The sequence below is a fragment of the Bombina bombina genome, chromosome 7 (genome assembly GCF_027579735.1).
Source record: "Bombina bombina isolate aBomBom1 chromosome 7, aBomBom1.pri, whole genome shotgun sequence".
In the NCBI taxonomy this organism is placed as follows: Eukaryota; Metazoa; Chordata; class Amphibia; order Anura; family Bombinatoridae; genus Bombina; species Bombina bombina.
The window spans coordinates 100,748,063-100,770,469 of NC_069505.1; the positions used below are offsets into that span (position 1 = coordinate 100,748,063).

General features: G+C 39.2%; 1 protein-coding gene across 1 annotated transcript in view; it reads right to left on the reverse strand.

Annotated features, from left to right (window-relative positions):
* The window catches only part of CD151 (CD151 molecule (Raph blood group)), a 113,281-nt gene that overhangs the window by 2,304 nt on the left and 88,570 nt on the right, over nucleotides 1–22,407 (reverse strand). Inside the window, exons 5-8 of the mRNA XM_053720205.1 lie at nucleotides 10,478–10,582; nucleotides 7,524–7,682; nucleotides 6,097–6,183; nucleotides 1–3,248 (exon numbers count right to left, since the gene is read on the reverse strand). The exon at nucleotides 1–3,248 is cut by the window's left edge and continues 2,304 nt beyond it. Of these exons, the coding sequence (XP_053576180.1) occupies nucleotides 3,189–3,248; nucleotides 6,097–6,183; nucleotides 7,524–7,682; nucleotides 10,478–10,582 (411 nt within the window). The 3' untranslated portion in view covers nucleotides 1–3,188. The remainder of the gene's footprint in view (nucleotides 3,249–6,096; nucleotides 6,184–7,523; nucleotides 7,683–10,477; nucleotides 10,583–22,407) is intronic.

Here is a 22,407-nt window from a genome sequence, read left to right on the forward strand (position 1 = left end):
AAATTTGATGATAAAAGTAAATTAGAAAGATGTTTAAAATTACATGCCCTATATGAATCATGATAGTTTAATTTGGACATTACTATCCCTTTAATTCCAACTGCCCAATTTAAAATCTCTCTAAATTTGTCAACAACCACAATCCTGTATCCTTAATTTAGATTTTTTTGAAGTGCAAAAATATAGGCTAAATCCCCCTCCCAAAAAAAAAGCAAATTCACAAATAAATGGTTGGACATTACGGGGCCGAATTATCAAGCTCCGAATGGATGCTCCCGTTTCCATGAATCCGCGCAACCCTTCAGGCTCGCCAGAAACAGCAGAGCAGTCTTAAGACCACTGCTCCATAACTGGTCCGTCTGCTCTGAGGCTGCGGACATCAATCTGCCGGATTCTATATGATCGGGCTGATCAACACCCTCTGCTAGCGGCCGATTGGCTGCAAATCTGCAGGGGCTACATTGCTCAAGCAGTTGTGCAATGATAAATGCCGACATGATCCGCTCAGACAGACCAATGATAAATCAGCTCCTATGTCTAAAACTGCCACACATTAACCAATTTTCGGGCATGTTTGTGTCAAACAGTTTACAATGTCAGAGTTAAAGGGACACTGAACCCAATTTTTTTTTCTTTCATGATTCAGAGTATGCAATTTTAAGCAACTTTATAATTTCTTACTATTATCAAATTTTCTTCATTCTCTTGGTATCTTTATTTGAAAAGGCAGGAATGTAAGCTTAAGAGCCAGCCCACCTTTGGTTCAGCACCTGGGTAGCGCTTGCTGATTGGTGGCTAAATGCAGCCACCAATCAGCAAGTGCTATCCAGGGTGCTGAAACAAAGGTGGGCTGGCTCGTAGGCTTAAATTACTGCTTTTTCAAATAAAGATACAAAGAGAATGAAGAAAAAATAATAGGAGTAAATTAGAAAGTTGCTTAAAATTGCATGCTTTATCTGAATTATGAAAGAAAAACAATTGGGTTCAGTGTCCCTTTAATTAAAAAAAAAATTGACTTCCTCTATGGGATCTGTGAAACAGAGTGACCTTGCGTTATTTGGAAATGGTTTGGACTCAGATCATCATACTTTCAGTCCCTGCTCAATTTAGAGTTAACACCTAGTGATTCATATATATATCGATTGGTTCTTTAAGCAGTCTGTATTGATTCAACCCACCTGTTTCCTACTGGATAATGCCCTTAAATTATTTAACAAACAACTGTTAAATAACATGAAATGCAACTAGTTTTTCAGGGACACTGGCACTTGGGAAATACAATCTCTTGAAATGTTCAGTAGTTTATTCACTAGTTTAAATAAAGTATCTATTATCTTTTATAGCATTTACACAATAATAATTGTATGTATTAAAAACTCTTGTCCCCATTCTGACTGTCCCTCTGTCAGATTCTTGCATGAAAAGCAGTGTGTGTGGGTGACGAAGCTTAATTGGCAAGAGGGGTCTGCAGTGAATTATAGACAACTTTGGTTGACTGAGTAGATGCAGAACATTGTCATATTCTGGGCTTCCATCCCCCCCAAAATTATTTGGATGTCGTAGACATTGTGAACAATTGTTATTTGTACCACAACAATATAATTTTATAGAAGAAAAAAAAGGTTCGGCCCTTACAACCTAATATAAAACTGTCATTTTGGAAGGGTGTCTTCCATTCGCTTTATATCGAAACCATTGAGACCTTTTAACAGGAAAATGCATATTGGTTCTCTCTTTACTGAAGTTTATTCATTTCAAATAGGCTTGCAATCTACAGTAGAGCTTTTTTCATTGTATGCTTGTTGTAATCTGATAGATTAGCAGTACTGTAGACTCATGCTTAGTGGTGGTTGAATGTTTTGACACCTTCATTACAAAAAAGAAATGTTGTACCCATTTGTTTTACAGAAATATCTACAAAACATTAGACATTTATTCTATTTAAAAAAAAAAAAGGGGGGGGGAGTTTTTCTTTTATCAAACATAGAATTCAATTTTATGCAAATATTAACATTCGAATTTGATTCTAATAGACGTTAAGTCTATAGGAATCAACACCTAAATGCAATATATAAATGTTACATTTGCATATTCAAGCATTAACATTCATATTTGTTTTGCTATAACATTTGAAATGCAGAATGGATGTTTATGGGGTTGTTCTATCATTTGAAAGTCAAAAATGCTAAATTTATGTTATTATGTCCGTTTAAACTTTATGCACAAAATTCAAAGAATCACAATTCTACCTGAATCAGTATATACTTTTCAAATATATATAATAGTTTAGTGCTGTTATGCATTTTACTTCTGTGCTAATAATGTTTGGTATTTTCTTTTAAGAGAATTTTTTATGTGTGTTCCCCTTAAAATGTAAGTCAAGCGATCCTGTTTTAAGGTCTTAGATAGCAGGGAACATTTTGATGGCTGAAACACCCAAATGAGGCAATCTCTGCACTGGACATGACAACAGCTTTGCAAATAATAAAATACATATGAATACTGCCAATAGAGTAAGAGGTACGCCCCTCTAAATATAATTCTATATGTTTAATAGATACCCCAGTTGTGGATATTTGTCTGAAGATAAAGGGGTGATTAAGAGATGTTTGGCACTTGCTGAATAAGGCTTTTTGATTTTGCTTTTTCCTTACAAAATGATAGAGGCAAACAGATATCTTATGATTTTCTACATTGCAAAAAAGAACACAAACCTCTTGATGGAATTGTTATTTCTATAATACAAATATTCGCCATAAAACTATTTGGTTTATAATGTGTTGATTGGTTACGGCACAGTGTGATACCATTTAATTGAATAATTTGTGTGGATTAGAATCTATACAGTTACTTGAGGATGCTGTGGTCGGATATTTTTAGCAACTCTGTAGAATTCTGATGATGTCATGATGGTGATGTCATAAGCCATAGCAGGTATGGCTTCCGCCATCTATCATGGTTAAATAGTTAAAGTTAGGAACCAGGGTGCAATAGCAGAGGATGAGATCAGACATTAATATTGTAATGAAATGACAAGTCACAATTCTGCTTTGAATATGCGCTGAACGTTAATGATGTCTTTATCTGGTAATGTCTTTTGACCAAAATAGTCTAAATATCAGCAGCATGATAAGGCAGCGGGAAGAGTTTTGTCAGCAGGGAGCGAGTAAAGGGGAGTCAGGTGCCTCTCAATAGGGCTCAGATTTCAGACTCTTGTACAAACAGCAGGTGAAGATCATCCCAAAAAGCTAGAAAGAAATCAGAACAAGTTTAATGAGGCAACATGTAGACAAAAAACTGTAAGACATAGGAAGAATCAATAAAAAGGTAAATATTAGGTAAACGTAATAGACGCACATAATAAAAATGGTGTAAAACATTTAAAACCATAAATCATGACACTGAAGCATTTCAAAAAAAGGAACAGAAGTGGAAACTGGGCAATTTAAAAAAAAAAAAAAAAATCAAAAGCACAGAAAGATTAAAAAAGGAAAACAGAACTAAAGTATCTTTTTAGTTTGCAGCTGTGAGATAGAATGAGTTTTGAGTATACAAAGATCGTGTCCACCATGACATCCCGCTCTTAGCATGGTGCGGCTGCCAATCTTTATATAAGCTTAAAGGGACATGAAACCCAAAAGTATTATTTCAGGATTTAGATAGAGCATGTGATTTTAACCCCTTAATGACCACAGCATTTTTCCATTTTCTGTCCGTTTGGGACCAGGGCTATTTTTACATTTTTGCGGTGTTTGTGTTTAGCTGTAATTTTCTTCTTACTCATTTACTGTACCCACACATATTATATACCGTTTTTCTCGCCATTAAATGGACTTTCTAAAATATACCATTATTTTCATCATATCTTATAATTTACTATAAAAAAAATGATAAAATATGAGGAAAAAATGGAAAACACACACACACTTTTTCTAACTTTGACCCCCAAAATCTGTTACACATCTACAATCACCAAAAAACACCCATGCTAAATAGTTTCTAAATTTTGTCCTGAGTTTAGAAATACCCAATGTTTACATGTCCTTTGCAAGTTATAGGGCAATAAATACAAGTAGCACTTTGCTATTTCCAAACCACTTTTTTTCAAAATTAGCGCTAGTTACATTGGACGCCGATATCTTTCAGGAATCCCTGAATATCCCTTGACATGTATATTTTTTTTAGAAGACATCCCAAAGTATTGATCTAGGCCCATTTTGGTATATTTCATGCCACCATTTCACCGTCAAATGCGATCAAATAAAAAAAATTGTTTACTTTTTCACAAACTTTAGGTTTCTCACTGAAATTATTTACAAACAACAACTTGTGCAATTATGGCAAAAATGGTTGTAAATGCTTCTCGGGATCCCCTTTGTTAAGAAATAGCAGACATATATGGCTTTGGCTTGCTTTTTGGTAATTATAAGGCTGCTAAATGCCACTGCGCATCACACTTGTAATATGCCCAGCAGTGAAGGGGTTAATTAGGGAGCATGTATGGAGCTTCTAGGGTTAATTTTAGCTTTAGTGTAGTAGACAACCCCAAGTATTGATCTAGGCCCATCTTGGTATATTTCATGCCACCATTTCACCGCCAAATGCGATCAAATAAAAAAAAAAACCTTTAAATTAAACCACACGTGTATAATGCCCCGCAGTGAAGGGGTTAATTAGGTATCTTGTAGGGAGCTTGCAGGGTTAATTTTAGCTTTAGTGTGGAGATCAGCCTCCCACCTGACACATCACATCCCCTGTTCCCTTCCAAACAGCTCTCTTACCTCCCCCACCCCACAATTGTCCCCGCCATCTTTTTTTATATATATATATATATAGCATATTTACATATGCTGCTGTGTAGGATCCCCCCTTAGCCCCCAACCTCCCTAACCCCCCCCACCCCAAACAGCTCTCTAACCCTCCCCCTCTACCTTATTGGGAGCCATCTTGGGTACTGGCAGCTGTCTGCCAGTACCCAGTTTAGAATAAAATTCATTTTTTTTCTCTCTGTAGTGTAGCTTCTCCCCCCCCCCAAAGACCAATCCCCACCCTCTCCCAGATCCCTTAGATCCTTTTTTTTATCCATTCCCTCCCCCCTTTCTCCCACTTATTAACAAACTTTTTCTGTAGTGTAGCGGTTCCCACCCGCTCCCTCCCTGTGCATGCGTGTCCGTGCGCACACCCCTCTTACTGAAAGAAGCCATCGATGGCCGCCCACATCGGCTCCCACCCACCAACGATTGCGGCCATCGATGTCTGGTGCAGAGAGGGCCACAGAGTGGCTCTCTCTGCATCGGAGGGGTAAAAAATGTTATTGCAGGATGCCTCGATATCGAGGCATCACTGCAATAACCGGAAATCGGCTGGAAGCGATCAGGATCGCTTCCACCGCTTTCCAAGACCAAAGACGTACGGCGTACGTCCTCGGTCCTTAAGGGGTTAAACAACTTTCCAATATACTTTTATCATCTAATTTTTGTTCTTTTATATCCTTTGTTTAAAAGGATACATAGGTAGGCTCAAAAGCTGCAGATTGGTGGCTGCACATATATGCCTCGTGTTATTGGCTTACACAATGCACTCAGCTAGCTCCCAGTAGTGCATTGCTGCTTCTTTAACAAAGGATGCCAAGAGAATGAAGCAAATTTGATAAACTAAATTTTAAAGTTATTAAAAACCGAATTCTCTATCTCAATCATAAAAATAAATGTTTTGGCTTATGTCCCTTTAACCCTTTGAATAGCAAAGCAATTTTTTTTTTTTAGCCCTCTGATATCCAAAAAGTGAACAGGATTTTTCCATCACCCTATGGCAATGTTCACTATAGCAATATTTTGGAAGCAATAAATACTGACATTGGGGCAACATTCCCAAAAAGAATTGAGAAAAGTGGAAATGGGAGGAGCCTGGAGAGTGTCAGGGAACACAGGAGAAATAACAAGAGGCAAAAAAGATGGGAGAGAAAAAAAAAAGTGAGAAATAAGAAAGTGAAGAGAATGAAAAGACTCAGCCTTGGGATTAAAAAGGAATAATAATAAAAATAAACAATTTGTGCAAAATGCCACTTCCAGCAGCTACAAATGGCCGTGCTCTTACCTGTACAAAGGCAATGCCAATGCCTACTGCGCCGATTATCAACAAGTGAGAACGGATGAAACTCTCCAGCTTGGTGATGCATCCTCCCTGAGAAAGGAACAGAGGAAAGGTCACTAGCTAAAGTAATTTAACACTTAAAGAGACATCAATGGGTCCTTACATGCTTTACTACATTCTACTCCAGTCTCATTATGTGAGGGTTTTTTTCACTCTAATAATCATAAAAATCATCTGTCTTGACCAAATGTAGCTTTTTAGGACAATCAGGGAGGATGGAGCTGTGATTTGTCGTCTTTACTATGAAATGAAATAACGTTTAGCTACGATGAACCATTATCATGATGTGCGTCTATGGCTTTAGTGCAGATTACAACCATGTGACATAATCAAAGTATGTACCCATTCTTCTACCCCCGAGCACTATATTAGGGTAAGAAACTGCAGTCTCCTTCCTTAGCATCGGCTGAGGGCGATCTGGATGTGAAATAAATATGTGGGGTTGTGGTGACATCACAAGAACCAGGAACTCCCCTGATAATACAGGGATTTTGCTTTAATAAATCTGTGGGAGAAGTTAGTAAGCCCCGCCCCCTTGCGTTAACAAGCACTTTAAATGATTTTCCAAGTTATTGCTATTTTTCTTCATTCATCTGCATCTTACAGGGACAAGAGATCCCTCACTTAAAAAAAGCATAACAAGGGGCTAGAGAGCACGTCACTGGGCTGCAGGGGCTAGAGAGCACGACACTAAGCTGCAGGGGCTACAGAGCACAACACTAAGCTGCAGGGGCTACAGAGCACGACACTAAGCTGCAGGGGCTACAGAGCACGACACTGGGCTGCAGGGGCTACAGAGCACGACACCGGGCTGCAGGGGCTACAGAGCACGACACCGGGCTGCAGGGGCTACAGAGCACGACACCGGGCTGCAGAGCACAAAACTGGGCTGCAGGGGCTAGAGAGCATGACACTGGGCTGCAGGGGCTAGAGAGCATGACACTGAGCTGCAGGTGCTGGGCTGCAGGGGCTAGAGAGCATGACACTGAGCTGCAGGGGCTGGGCTGCAGGGGCTAGAGAGCATGACACTAAGCTGCAGGGGCTAGAGAACATGACACTAAGCTGCAGGGGCTAGAGAGCATGACACTGAGCTGCAGGTGCTGGGCTGCAGGGGCTAGAGAGCATGACACTGAGCTGCAGGGGCTGGGCTGCAGGGGCTAGAGAGCATGGCACTGGGCTGCAGAGGCTAGAGAGCATGAGCTAGAGAGCATGAGACTCCAAACACAATTACATCAGTAAGTAATAATTAGCTTGTGTTTGTTCTAGGTGAGCAAAACAGAAAAAACCTGGAATCATGCCTGAATATGGTCAGTGGGTGCTTTACAAATGGATCATAATCAGATTCACCTTGGTGCACATTCATTTCTCACCTCTACCAGATAGATGTTTGACGGGTGGTACCGCCCACCGCACCCTGGGGTAACGGTCTTGCAGCAGCTGTCTGGAACTGCTCGGCTATTGGCATCTGGGGATTTTATCCACACGCTGTCCGCCCAGTCCCTGGAGTTATTACTGCCACAGCACTTAAACTGAGCAAACGGAGAGAAAGCAAATCTGTCTAGTAACAAAAGAATACTGCAAAGTTTTTTTACTGTGCATAATTACACATTTTATATTACAGCCTCTAGGTGTTTTATGCCAATTTTATTCATTAGTGTGGCCATATATAGTGCTTCATTTTATTTGCAGTTGAAAAAATGTATTTAATAGAAGCAAAGTTGTCTAATTTGCCTTCAAACAGCAAATAAATTTAGATTTTAAATTATTTTAAAGGGACATAATGCAATAATAAAATACTCTAATGCTTTACATCATTGCACAAATACTTGGCTCTAACTATGTGTTTAATCCCAGATTGGGGTAAATACAGTTAAAAGGAGAAGAAAGTCAAAATTAAAATTTTCATGGCTCAGGTAAAGCAGCCAATTTCAGCTTACTTCTCTTAGTATCCTTTGTTAAAAACCACACCTAGGTAGGCGCAAAATCAGCAATGCACTACCCTGAGCTAGCTTCTGATTGGTGGCTACACACCTGCTTCATCACCAGATGTGATCAGCTAGATCCTAACAGTGCATTGCTGATCCAGAGCTGACATTAATGATGGGTTTAATCCCTATGCGGGAGTTAAACACATAGTTTAATGGAAGCAAAGGTGTAGTAATAAAATGCTCTAACACATTACAGACTTTTCTTTAACTTGTATGTCCCTTTAATGTCTAGCAAGAGACAAAATTTTAAAAAAAGTTATTAATTTGTTTTTATTACACATTTCATTAAAGGGACAAATGTGAGCATTTTATTATTGCACTATTGCTTGTACATAACTGTGTGTTTAACCTCTGCAAAGATGTTAAAACCATATTCAAAATGAGCGCCATAGCTGCAATGTACTACTGTGAGCTAGCTGAACATGTGAGCCTATGATAAGAGATGTGTGTGCAGCCACCAATCACTAGATCACAGCAGAGCACGGCTGCGCCTGAGCCTACCTACATATGCTTTGTTGACAAAGGATACCAAAAGAACAAAGTAAACTTCATAATAGAAGTTAATTAAAATGCCCCTTAAAATTGTATGCTATATATAAATCATGAAAGTTTAAATTTTGACTTTCATGCACCTTTAAGCTTAAAGGGACATTGTATTTTAAAATGCTCTACCCTTAAAGGGACATAAAACAGGTTGAGATCTGTGCATATCCTAAAAGTGCTAATTAATTAAACATAGTTTGAATTAAAAAAAAATGTTTAAAAATTGCTGGCAAGTATTTTAAAATAATTTTCAAAAATAAGCAAAATTAATTACATAGCTAAGCTGCCTGGGGCAGACAACTCCACCCTCCTTATCAGTGTTTAGACACAGGCATTGCATTACAATGAGTTTACAGCTTCTAGGCTTGCGCCAGCAGATAATCCCTATTCACTTTTGTATTCTACCAAAAGCAACCATAGATATAGATACAGCCATAAAAGGAAATGTGTGTGTGTGTGTGTGTGGTGGGGGGGGGGGTTACAATTCAGAAACTAAAAAGAAAGGGTTAATGGCGAGGCACTGCAGTATACATTTGCGGGTAAAGTAATTAAAGTGCATATTATTATATTTTGTCTCTATCCCAACTTGTTTTGTGTCCCTTTAAATGTGTTAACAATGGTCCATTTTACCTGCTGGATTGTTTGCAAAAAGCGACTTTACCTTTATTTGTTATTTGAAACAGTGAATTTTGTCTGTTGTACCCCACCTACACTAAAATATGAGTAACAAACATTTTCTCTGTGGAAAAGCTATGCAAATTGTTGACAACAGCATTGATTAAACTCCCAGTGTATGTGTGTGTGTGTGGGGGGGGTAGGAGGAAGAGAGATATTTTGTATGTGAAATAGCTGCTAGTGTTTATTCAAAGCCCAGCCACAATTAGCATTTCAAAACCTAACTTACATAATATTAGGAGGTCTGGTTTGCTTACAAGCTTAGCCCATACAGGTGATGGTTTTAATTAGCAAAAACAACTATTTCAAATACAAAATTAAACCTGAAGGAACAATTACCCATACATTTAATACCCTGCAGTAGGTATAAAAAGTAATTTGGAACACATTAAAAGGGACAGTTTATGCAAATTTTATCTCCACATTAATTTGTTTTCTATGATCCATTTTAACAATTGGAGTGTATTAAATTATTTGCAAAGTAATCCTTTTACTTTATTTTGTCATTTAAAATAGCTGATTTTTTTTTCTTTTGTCATCCGTTACCTATTCTGAAAGTTTCTATACTTAAGTATAGGTTAAAGAAAATCTGTGTAAACATGGCCAGCAAAATGAATTACACTCCCAGTAGGAGGTAGAAAAAATAAGCAATAAAATGATAAATGTATTATTGCTCTACGCATTGGGCTTTGGTTAACAGAGATAAAATAAAGGAGCATTTGTGTGTACAGAAAGTAATAAACTAAGAAGATCTGATTTCCCTGCAAGCTCAACCCATTTTGATGGGTTGTGGTTTCAAAGAACTAAAACGGCTATTTTAAATTTAAAAATGCACTTAACCAAGCAATTTTTCATAAATGTTATACTCTGCAGCTGGTATAACAAGTCATTGGAAACACATAATGGTAAAGACAATTTTACAGTACAATGTCCCTTTAAGGGAAAACAAATTTGATAGTGCAGTGTCCTTTTAAGGGAAAACAAATTTGATAGTGCAGTGTTCCTTTAAGGAAAACAAATTTGATAGTGCAGTGTCATTTAATTATAGACCAGAATTTAATTAACATATGGTGGGCACAGTTATGACCATGCAGACTATGTTACAAGAGTCTTCTCACCTCCTGCTGCAGTTTGTCCACCGCGCTGGTCACCTTCTCTTCGCCCGGCTGCTTGTATTTTGTGGTCATGGTGTCTTTCAGACTCTGCTTCAACTCGTCATTCAGCTGTGGTGTAGGACACAAAGTAAGATGGTAAGGACGATCCAATCCAAAACTCCCTACTCACCCAACGTCCCATAACAGTAAATAAGTATAGGTTAGTTATTAGCCCTGCTTGTGTACAAATGGGTTAAACCTAAAAGGCGCCCTGTCACCTGGATAACAAGCTCATATTAAAGAGAAGTAAAGTACCTATGAATTGAAATGTATCTTCTAAATGATTTACTGTGGCCAAAAGAACAATATTATTCAAATAGAAAACTCTGCCAATTTGTGGCACAGCGTGATAATAAAGAAACATGCCTTCTTGCAAAGACCGCTGCTATACAGTTCTCAAGAGCAATGCCGTTGTTCTGTAATATTTCCCTACCTTGTTAGGTTGTCCTACTTACATAGCAGGTACGGCCAAGGCTACATCTAGATAGAGAACTTCCATATCCGCCATATTTGTTTCAAAAGGAGGCTGATGTTAAAAACAGAATTTATGTTTACCTGATAAATTTCTTTCTCCAACGGTGTGTCCGGTCCACGGCGTCATCCTTACTTGTGGGATATTCTCTTCCCCAACAGGAAATGGCAAAGAGCCCAGCAAAGCTGGTCACATGATCCCTCCTAGGCTCCGCCTACCCCAGTCATTCGACCGACGTTAAGGAGGAATATTTGCATAGGAGAAACCATATGGTACCGTGGTGACTGTAGTTAAAGAAAATAAAATATCAGACCTGATTAAAAAAACCAGGGCGGGCCGTGGACCGGACACACCGTTGGAGAAAGAAATTTATCAGGTAAACATAAATTCTGTTTTCTCCAACATAGGTGTGTCCGGTCCACGGCGTCATCCTTACTTGTGGGAACCAATACCAAAGCTTTAGGACACGGATGAAGGGAGGGAGCAAATCAGGTCACCTAAATGGAAGGCACCACGGCTTGCAAAACCTTTCTCCCAAAAATAGCCTCAGAAGAAGCAAAAGTATCAAACTTGTAAAATTTGGTAAAAGTGTGCAGTGAAGACCAAGTCGCTGCCCTACATATCTGATCAACAGAAGCCTCGTTCTTGAAGGCCCATGTGGAAGCCACAGCCCTAGTGGAATGAGCTGTGATTCTTTCGGGAGGCTGCCGTCCGGCAGTCTCGTAAGCCAATCTGATGATGCTTTTAATCCAAAAAGAGAGAGAGGTAGAAGTTGCTTTTTGACCTCTCCTTTTACCTGAATAAACAACAAACAAGGAAGATGTTTGTCTAAAATCCTTTGTAGCATCTAAATAGAATTTTAGAGCGCGAACAACATCCAAATTGTGCAACAAACGTTCCTTCTTTGCAACTGGTTTTGGACACAGAGAAGGTACGATAATCTCCTGGTTAATGTTTTTGTTAGAAACAACTTTTGGAAGAAAACCAGGTTTAGTACGTAAAACCACCTTATCTGCATGGAACACCAGATAAGGAGGAGAACACTGCAGAGCAGATAATTCTGAGACTCTTCTAGCAGAAGAAATCGCAACTAAAAACAAAACTTTCCAAGATAATAACTTAATATCAACGGAATGTAAGGGTTCAAACGGAACCCCCTGAAGAACTGAAAGAACTAAATTGAGACTCCAAGGAGGAGTCAAAGGTTTGTAAACAGGCTTGATTCTAACCAGAGCCTGAACAAAGGCTTGAACATCTGGCACAGCTGCCAGCTTTTTGTGAAGTAATACCGACAAGGCAGAAATCTGTCCCTTCAGGGAACTTGCAGATAATCCTTTTTCCAATCCTTCTTGAAGGAAGGATAGAATCCTAGGAATCTTAACCTTGTCCCAAGGGAATCCTTTAGATTCACACCAACAGATATATTTTTTCCAAATTTTGTGGTAAATCTTTCTAGTCACAGGCTTTCTGGCCTGAACAAGAGTATCGATAACAGAATCTGAGAATCCTCGCTTCGATAAAATCAAGCGTTCAATCTCCAAGCAGTCAGCTGGAGTGAAACCAGATTCGGATGTTCGAACGGACCCTGAACAAGAAGGTCTCGTCTCAAAGGTAGCTTCCAAGGTGGAGCCGATGACATATTCACCAGATCTGCATACCAAGTCCTGCGTGGCCACGCAGGAGCTATCAAGATCACCGACGCCCTCTCCTGCTTGATCCTGGCTATCAGCCTGGGGATGAGAGGAAATGGCGGGGACACATAAGCTAGTTTGAAGGTCCAAGGTGCTACTAGTGCATCCACTAGAGCTGCCTTGGGATCCCTGGATCTGGCCCCGTAGCAAGGAACTTTGAAGTTCTGACGAGAGGCCATCAGATCCATGTCTGGAATGCCCCACAGGTGAGTGACTTGGGCAAAGATTTCCGGATGGAGTTCCCACTCCCCCGGATGCAATGTCTGCCGACTCAGAAAATCCGCTTCCCAATTTTCCACTCCTGGGATGTGGATAGCAGACAGGTGGCAGGAGTGAGACTCCGCCCAAAGAATAATTTTGGTTACTTCTTCCATCGCTAGGGAACTCCTTGTTCCCCCCTGATGGTTGATGTACGCAACAGTCGTCATGTTGTCTGATTGAAACCGTATGAACCTGGTCCTCGCAAGCTGGGGCCAGGCCTGGAGAGCATTGAATATCGCTCTCAGTTCCAGAATATTTATCGGTAGAAGAGATTCTTCCCGAGACCAAAGACCCTGAGCTTTCAGGGATCCCCAGACCGCGCCCCAGCCTATCAGACTGGCGTCGGTCGTGACAATGACCCACTCTGGTCTGTGGAACATCATCCCTTGAGACAGATTGTCCAGGGACAGCCACCAACGGAGTGAGTCTCTGGTTCTCTGATTTACTTGTATCTTCGGAGACAAGTCTGTATAGTCCCCATTCCACTGACTGAGCATGCACAGTTGTAATGGTCTTAGATGAATGCGCGCAAAAGGAACTATGTCCATCGCCGCCACCATCAACCCGATCACTTCCATGCACTGAGCTATGGAAGGAAGAGGAACGGAATGAAGTATCCGACAAGAGTCCAGAAGCTTTGTTTTTCTGGCCTCTGTTAGAAAGATCCTCATTTCTAAGGAGTCTATAATTGTTCCCAAGAAGGGAACCCTTGTTGACGGGGATAGAGAACTCTTTTCCACGTTCACTTTCCAGCCGTGAGATCTGAGAAAGGCCAGGACAATGTCCGTGTGAGCCTTTGCTTGAGGAAGGGACGACGCTTGAATCAGAATGTCGTCCAGGTAAGGTACTACTGCAATGCCCCTTGGTCTTAGCACCGCTAGAAGGGACCCTAGTACCTTTGTGAAAATCCTTGGAGCAGTGGCTAATCCGAAAGGAAGCGCCACGAACTGGTAATGTTTGTCCAGGAATGCAAACCTTAGGAACCGATGATGTTCCTTGTGGATAGGAATGTGTAGATACGCATCCTTTAAATCCACCGTGGTCATGAATTGACCTTCCTGGATGGAAGGAAGGATAGTTCGAATGGTTTCCATCTTGAACGATGGGACCTTGAGAAATTTGTTTAAGATCTTGAGATCTAGGATTGGTCTGAACGTTCCCTCTTTTTTGGGAACTATGAACAGATTGGAGTAGAACCCCATCCCTTGTTCTCTTAATGGAACAGGATGAATCACTCCCATTTTTAACAGGTCTTCTACACAATGTAAGAACGCCTGTCTTTTTATGTGGTCTGAAGACAACTGCGACCTGTGGAACCTCCCCCTTGGGGGAAGTCCCTTGAATTCCAGAAGATAACCCTGGGAGACTATTTCTAGCGCCCAAGGATCCAGAACATCTCTTGCCCAAGCCTGAGCGAAGAGAGAGAGTCTGCCCCCCACCAGATCCGGTCCCGGATCGGGGGCCAATATTTCATGCTGTCTTGGTAGCAGTGGCAGGTTTCTTGGCCTGCTTTCCCTTGTTCCAGCCTTGCATTGGTCTCCAAGCTGGCTTGGCCTGAGAAGTATTACCCTCTTGCTTAGAGGACGTAGCACCTTGGGCTGGTCCGTTTTTACGAAAGGGACGAAAATTAGGTCTATTTTTTGCCTTGAAAGGCCGATCCTGAGGAAGGGCGTGGCCCTTACCCCCAGTGATATCAGAGATAATCTCCTTCAAGTCAGGACCAAACAACGTTTTCCCCTTGAAAGGAATGTTTAGTAGCTTGTTCTTGGAAGACGCATCAGCCGACCAAGATTTCAACCAAAGCGCTCTGCGCGCCACAATAGCAAACCCAGAGTTCTTAGCCGCTAACTTAGCCAATTGCAAAGAGGCGTCTAGAGTGAAAGAATTAGCCAATTTGAGAGCATTGATTCTGTCCATAATCTCCTCATAAGGAGGAGAGTCACTATCGAGCACCTTAAGCAGTTCATCAAACCAGAAATATGCGGCAGTAGTGACAGGGACAATGCATGAAATGGGTTGTAGAAGGTAACCCTGCTGAACAAACATCTTTTTAAGCAAACCTTCTAATTTTTTATCCATAGGATCTTTGAAAGCACAACTATCCTCTATGGGAATAGTGGTGCGTTTGTTTAAAGTAGAAACCGCTCCCTCGACCTTGGGGACTGACTGCCATAAGTCCTTTCTGGGGTCGACCATAGGAAACAATTTTTTAAATATGGGGGGAGGGACGAAAGGAATACCGGGCCTTTCCCATTCTTTATTAACAATGTCCGCCACCCGCTTGGGTATAGGAAAAGCTTCTGGGAGCCCCGGCACCTCTAGGAACTTGTCCATTTTACATAGTTTCTCTGGGATGACTAAATTTTCACAATCATCCAGAGTGGATAATACCTCCTTAAGCAAAATGCGGAGATGTTCCAATTTAAATTTAAATGTAATCACATCAGATTCAGCCTGCTGAGAAATGTTCCCTAAATCAGTAATTTCTCCCTCAGACAAAACCTCCCTGGCCCCCTCAGATTGGGTTAGGGGCCCTTCAGAGATATTAATATCAGCGTCGTCATGCTCTTCAGTAACTAAAACAGAGCAGCCACGCTTACGCTGACAAGGGTTCATTTTGGCTAAAATGTTTTTGACAGAATTATCCATTACAGCCGTTAATTGTTGCATAGTAAGGAGTATTGGCGCGCTAGATGTACTAGGGGCCTCCTGAGTGGGCAAGACTCGTGTAGACGAAGGAGGGAATGATGCAGTACCATGCTTACTCCCCTCACTTGAGGAATCATCTTGGGCATCATTGTCATTATCACATAAATCACATTTATTTAAATGAATAGGAATTCTGGCTTCCCCACATTCAGAACACAGTCTATCTGGTAGTTCAGACATGTTAAACAGGCATAAACTTGATCAGAAAGTACAAAAAACGTTTTAAAATAAAACCGTTACTGTCACTTTAAATTTTAAACTGAACACACTTTATTACTGCAATTGCGAAAAAACATGAAGGAATTGTTCAAAATTCACCAAATTTTCACCACAGCGTCTTAAAGCCTTGAAAATATTGCACACCAATTTTGGAAGCTTTAACCCTTAAAATAACGGAACCGGAGCCGTTTTAAGCTTTAAACCCCTTTACAGTCCCTGGTATCTGCTTTGCTGAGACCCAACCAAACCCAAAGGGGAATACGATACCAAATGACGCCTTCAGAAGTCTTTTATAAGTATCAGAGCTCCTCTCACATGCGACTGCATGCCATGCCTCTCAAAAACAAGTGCGCAACACCGGCGCGAAAATGAGACTCTGCCTATGCTTTGGGAAAGCCCCTAAAGAATAAGGTGTCTAAAACAGTGCCTGCCGATATTATTATATCAAAATACCCAGATAAAATGATTCCTCAAGGCTAAATATGTGTTAATAATCAATCGATTTAGCCCAGAAAAAGTCTACAGTTTAAATAAGCCCTTGTGAAGCCCTTATTTACAATCGTAATAAACATGGCTTACCGGATCCCATAGGGAAAATGACAGCTTCCAGCATTACATCGTCTTGTTAGAATGTGTCATACCTCAAGCAGCAAGGGACTGCAAACTGTTCCCCCAACTGAAGTTAATTGCTCTCAACAGTCCTGTGTGGAACAGCCATGGATTTTAGTTACGGTTGCTAAAATCATTTTCCTCATACAAACAGAATTCTTCATCTCTTTTCTGTTTCTGAGTAAATAGTACGTACCAGCACTATTTGAAAATAACAAACTCTTGATTGAATAATGAAAAACTACAGTTAAACACTAAAAAACTCTAAGCCATCTCCGTGGAGATGTTGCCTGTACAACGGCAAAGAGAATGACTGGGGTAGGCGGAGCCTAGGAGGGATCATGTGACCAGCTTTGCTGGGCTCTTTGCCATTTCCTGTTGGGGAAGAGAATATCCCACAAGTAAGGATGACGCCGTGGACCGGACACACCTATGTTGGAGAAATAGTTATCATATTCTGTATACTTTTCCTAACACCTTATATTTCGCTGATTTGAGTGCAGATCTCGCCCAAACATAAATAATTAAAACATAAACACAAAATATTTGTATGGTATTAGCTTGTGATGATAGCAATCATTTTATAAATGTATTTTTCAGGCTATGTAACAAAAAATAATGGAAACCTATCTGTACCCTGAACAAAATACATTTATAAAATTTATGCTATCATCACAAGCTAATAACATACATAATATTTGTTGATTATGTTTAAATTTTTTATGTTTGAGCGAGATCTGCACTCAAAACAGCCAAATATCACCATCCGATCAATATTTTGACATCAGCCTCCGTTTCAAACTAAAATGGTGGATATGAAAGTGCTCTATCTGGCCATACGCGTTACGTAGGTAGTAAAAACGTAACACAGTAGGCAAATAGAACGCCGTCGTCTCCTAAGCATATCTAGGTAAGCTCTTACATAAAGTAGCTACATTTTAACAATGGATACTGCCAGAATGAGATAAACTTGATAATAGAAATAAACTGATTTTTTTTCACAAAGCTTTATTGAAGAGTTATTAAACGAACAAATATATAAGAAAATATAATGGTGCAAAATATTGAACATAATGCATAAACTAATCAGTATTTCTCAGAGGGTTGAATAAAAGCTAACGTATATCAACCCTATATGCAACATATCAGCATATCTCAAGAACAAAAAGATAGCAAAATAATCTACATAAATAAATAAAGCTACAAAAGACAACATGAAATAAGAATACAGCTAAATATTTCAGTAGTAACTTACCTGAATCAGTTAAAAAAAGACATACAAGTGAAAAAAAATATGGCATTGTTGCTTGCACATAACTATGTGTTTAACAAAAGCAATGGGATTAAACACATAAAGCTAGCTCCAGAGCAGCAATGCACTACTAGTAGCAAGCTGAACACATCTGGTAAGGTAATAACAAGAGGTTAATGTGTGTAGCCACCAGTAGTGCACTGCTGCTGCTAAGCATATGTACATATGCTTTTAAATAAAAGATACCAAGAGAACAAAGTACATTTGATAACAGAAGTTAATTTAGAAGTGTCTTAAAATAACATGCTCTATCTGGGTCATGAAAATTCCATGTCCTTTAAATTTGACTTCCATTTCTCTTTAAAGGGATGCAAAACCCAAAAATTTTCTTTTGTGATTCAGACGGAGCAGACATTTTTAAAAAGTTTCCAGTTTACTTTAATTATCATATTTGATTTGCTCCCATGATATTCTGTGTTGAAGAGATACCTAGGTAGGTATCTGGAGCACGATATTGAAGAAAATACTGCTGCCCTCTAGTGCTCTTGCAAATGGATAACATTCTTACAAATCTGCTGCTATTTAGTGCTCCAGAAATGGGCTGGCTCCTGAGCATAGGTCCCTGCTTTTGAACAAAAAATACAAAGAGAATGTAGAAAAATTGATAATATAAGTAAATTAGAACATTGTTTAAAATTGCAAACTCTATCTGAATCATGAAAGATTTTTTTGGGGTTTCATGTTCCTTTAAGCCTAACATATTAAAGTGTAAAACACGCTAGGATTCCCCATCACTAATAATAAAGTGTAAAATGCGCTAGGATTCCCCATCACTAATAATAAAGTGTAAAACGCGCTAGGATTCCCCATCACTAATAATAAAGTGTAAAACGCGCTAGGATTCACCATCACTAATAATAAAGTGTAAAACACGCTAGGATTCCCCATCACTAATAATAAAGTGTAAAACGCGCTAGGATTCACCATCACTAATAATAAAGTGTAAAACACGCTAGGATTCACCATCACTAATAATAAAGTGTAAAACACGCTAGGATTCACCATCACTAATAATAAAGTGTAAAACGCGCTAGGATTCACCATCACTAATAATAAAGTGTAAATCACGCTAGGATTCACCATCACTAATAATAAAGTGTAAAACACGCTAGGATTCACCATCACTAATAATAAAGTGTAAAACGCGCTAGGATTCACCATCACTAATAATAAAGTGTAAATCACGCTAGGATTCACCATCACTAATAATAAAGTGTAAAACACGCTAGGATTCACCATCACTAATAATAAAGTGTAAAATGCGCTAGGATTCACCATCACTAATAATAAAGTGTAAAACGCGCTAGGATTCCCCATCACTAATAAAGTGTAAAACGCGCTAGGATTCACCATCACTAATAATAAAGTGTAAAACGCGCTAGGATTCACCATCACTAATAATAAAGTGTAAAACACGCTAGGATTCACCATCACTAATAATAAAGTGTAAAACGCGCTAGGATTCACCATCACTAATAATAAAGTGTAAAACACGCTAGGATTCACCATCACTAATAATAAAGTGTAAAAACACGCTAGGATTCACCATCACTAATAATAAAGTGTAAAACGCGCTAGGATTCACCATCACTAATAATAAAGTGTAAAACACACTAGGATTCACCATCACTAATAATTAAGTGTAAAACTCACAAGGATTCACCATTACTAATAATAAAGTGTAAAACACGCTAGGATTCCCCATCACTAATAATAAAGTGTAAAACACACTAGGATTCACCATCACTAATAATAAAGTGTAAAACACGCTAGGATTCACCATCACTAATAATAAAGTGTAAAACGCGCTAGGATTCACCATCACTAATAATAAAGTGTAAAACACACTAGGATTCACCATCACTAATAATTAAGTGTAAAACTCACAAGGATTCACCATTACTAATAATAAAGTGTAAAACACGCTAGGATTCCCCATCACTAATAATAAAGTGTAAAACACACTAGGATTCACCATCACTAATAATAAAGTGTAAAACACGCTAGGATTCACCATCACTAATAATAAAGTGGACTTTCACTGAACATTTAGTAAAAAAAAAAAAAAGGTGCTAAACTCACCCTTTTTCCTGTGCCATGACTCCTAGCTAAACTCTGCGCCTCCGACCGCCCAATGGCACAGTGCTCTTCAATGAGGTGACGTTTCCACCTCTAAACCAATAGCCGTGCATCTCATCTGACAGTGTTCTGTATGCTAGCACGGCTATTGCTTCAGTGATGGTAAATCCTAGCATTGTTTAAATGCTCAGATTTACTATATCACTTTAATATATACCAAAAAGGATTCTCAAGTTTTTTCCATAATAAAAGTTTTGAGATACAAAGTATAGCCAGATATTCATAAAAAAAGTAGTGTCTCAGACCTTCTCCAGAAATCACTGCATTACAAAGAGAGAAACTGTAATTGTCACAATAAGAATCCTTAGCATGAAAGGCTTTAGTCTAAAATTGAAATGTCTCTTAAAATGACATGCTCTATTTGAACCATGAAAGGTTAAAGGGACAGTCTACTTGAACATTTTTTTTTGCATTTTAGCCAATCAGTGCCGACTCATAAATAACTCCACGGGAGTGAGCACACAGTGTTATCTACATGACACACACAAACTAGCACTATTTAACTGTGAAAAATGCACTGAGATAAGAGGTGGCCTTCAAAAACTTAGAAATCAGTTTATAAGCCTACCTAGCTTTCAACAAAGGATATCAAGAGAACAAACCAAAGTTTGATGATAAAAAAACATAATTTATGTAAGAACTTACCTGATAAATTCCTTTCTTTCATATTAGCAAGAGTCCATGAGCTAGTGACGTATGGGATATACATTCCTACCAGGAGGGGCAAAGTTTCCCAAACCTTAAAATGCCTATAGATACACCCCTCACCACACCCACAATTCAGTTTAACGAATAGCCAAGAAGTGGGGTGATAAAAGAGCGAAAGCATCAAAAAAATAAGGAATTGGAATAATTGTGCTTTATACAAAAAAATAATAACCACCACAAAAAGGGTGGGCCTCATGGACTCTTGCTAATATGAAAGAAAGGAATTTATCAGGTAAGTTCTTACATAAATTATGTTTTCTTTCATGTAATTAGCAAGAGTCCATGAGCTAGTGACGTATGGGATAATGACTACCCAAGATGTGGATCTTTCCACGCAAGAGTCACTAGAGAGGGAGGGATAAAATAAAGACAGCCAATTCCGCTGAAAAAAATAATCCACAACCCAAATCAAAAGTTTTAATCTTTATAATGAAAAAAACTGAAATTATAAGCAGACGAATCAGACAGAAACAGCTGCCTGAAGTACTTTTCTACCAAAAACTGCTTCAGAAGAAGAAAACACATCAAAATGGTAGAATTTAGTAAAAGTATGCAAAGAAGACCAAGATGCTGCTTTGCAAATCTGATCAACAGAAGCTTCATTCCTAAAAGCCCAGGAAGTAGAAACTGACCTAGTAGAATGAGCCGTAATTCTTTGAGGCGGGGACTTACCCGACTCCACATAAGCATGATGAATCAAAGACTTTAACCAAGACGCCAAAGAAATGGCAGAAGCCTTCTGACCTTTCCTGGAACCAGAAAAGATAACAAATAGACTAGAAGTCTTTCTAAAATCTTTAGAAGCTTCAACATAATATTTCAAAGCTCTAACTACATCCAAAGAATGTAACGATCTTTCCTTCTTAGGATTAGGACATAATGAAGGGACAACAATTTCTCTACTAATGTTGTTAGAATTCACAACCTTAGGTAAAAATTGAAATGAAGTCCGCAACACCGCCTTATCCTGATGAAAAATCAGAAAAGGAGATTCACAAGAAAGAGCAGATAACTCAGAAACTCTTCTAGCAGAAGAGATAGCCAAAAGGAACAGTACTTTCCAAGAAAGTATTTTAATGTCCAGAGAATGCATAGGCTCAAATGGAGGAGCCTGTAAAGCTGACAAAACCAAAGTAAGACTCCAAGGAGGAGAGATTGGCTTAATGACAGGTTTGATCCGAACCAAAGCCTGTACAAAACAATGAGTATCAGGAAGATTAGCAATCTTTCTGTGAAAAAGAACAGAAAGAGCAGAAATTTGTCCTTTCAAAGAACTTGCAGACAAACCTTTATCCAAACCATCCTGAAGAAATTGTAAAATTCTAGGAATTCTGAAAGAATGCCAGGAGAATTTATGAGAACACCACCAAGAGAAGTAAGTCTTCCGAAATCGATAATAAATCCTTCTAGAGACAGATTTTCGAGCCTGTAACATAGTATTAATTACTGAGTCAGAGAAACCTCTATGACTAAGAATTAAGCGTTCAATCTCCATACCTTCAAATTTAATGATTTGAGATCCTGATGGAAAAAAAGGGCCTTGAGATAGAAGGTCTGGCCTTAACGGAAGTGTCCAAGGTTGGCAATTGGCCATCCGAACGAGATCCACAAACCAAAACCTGTGAGGCCATGCTGGAGCCACCAGCAGTACACATGAGCGCTCCATTAGAATTTTGGAGATTACTTTCGGAAGAAGAACTAGAGGCGGAAAGATATAAGCAGGATGATAATTCCAAGGAATTGACAACGCATCCACTGCTTCCGCCTGAGGATC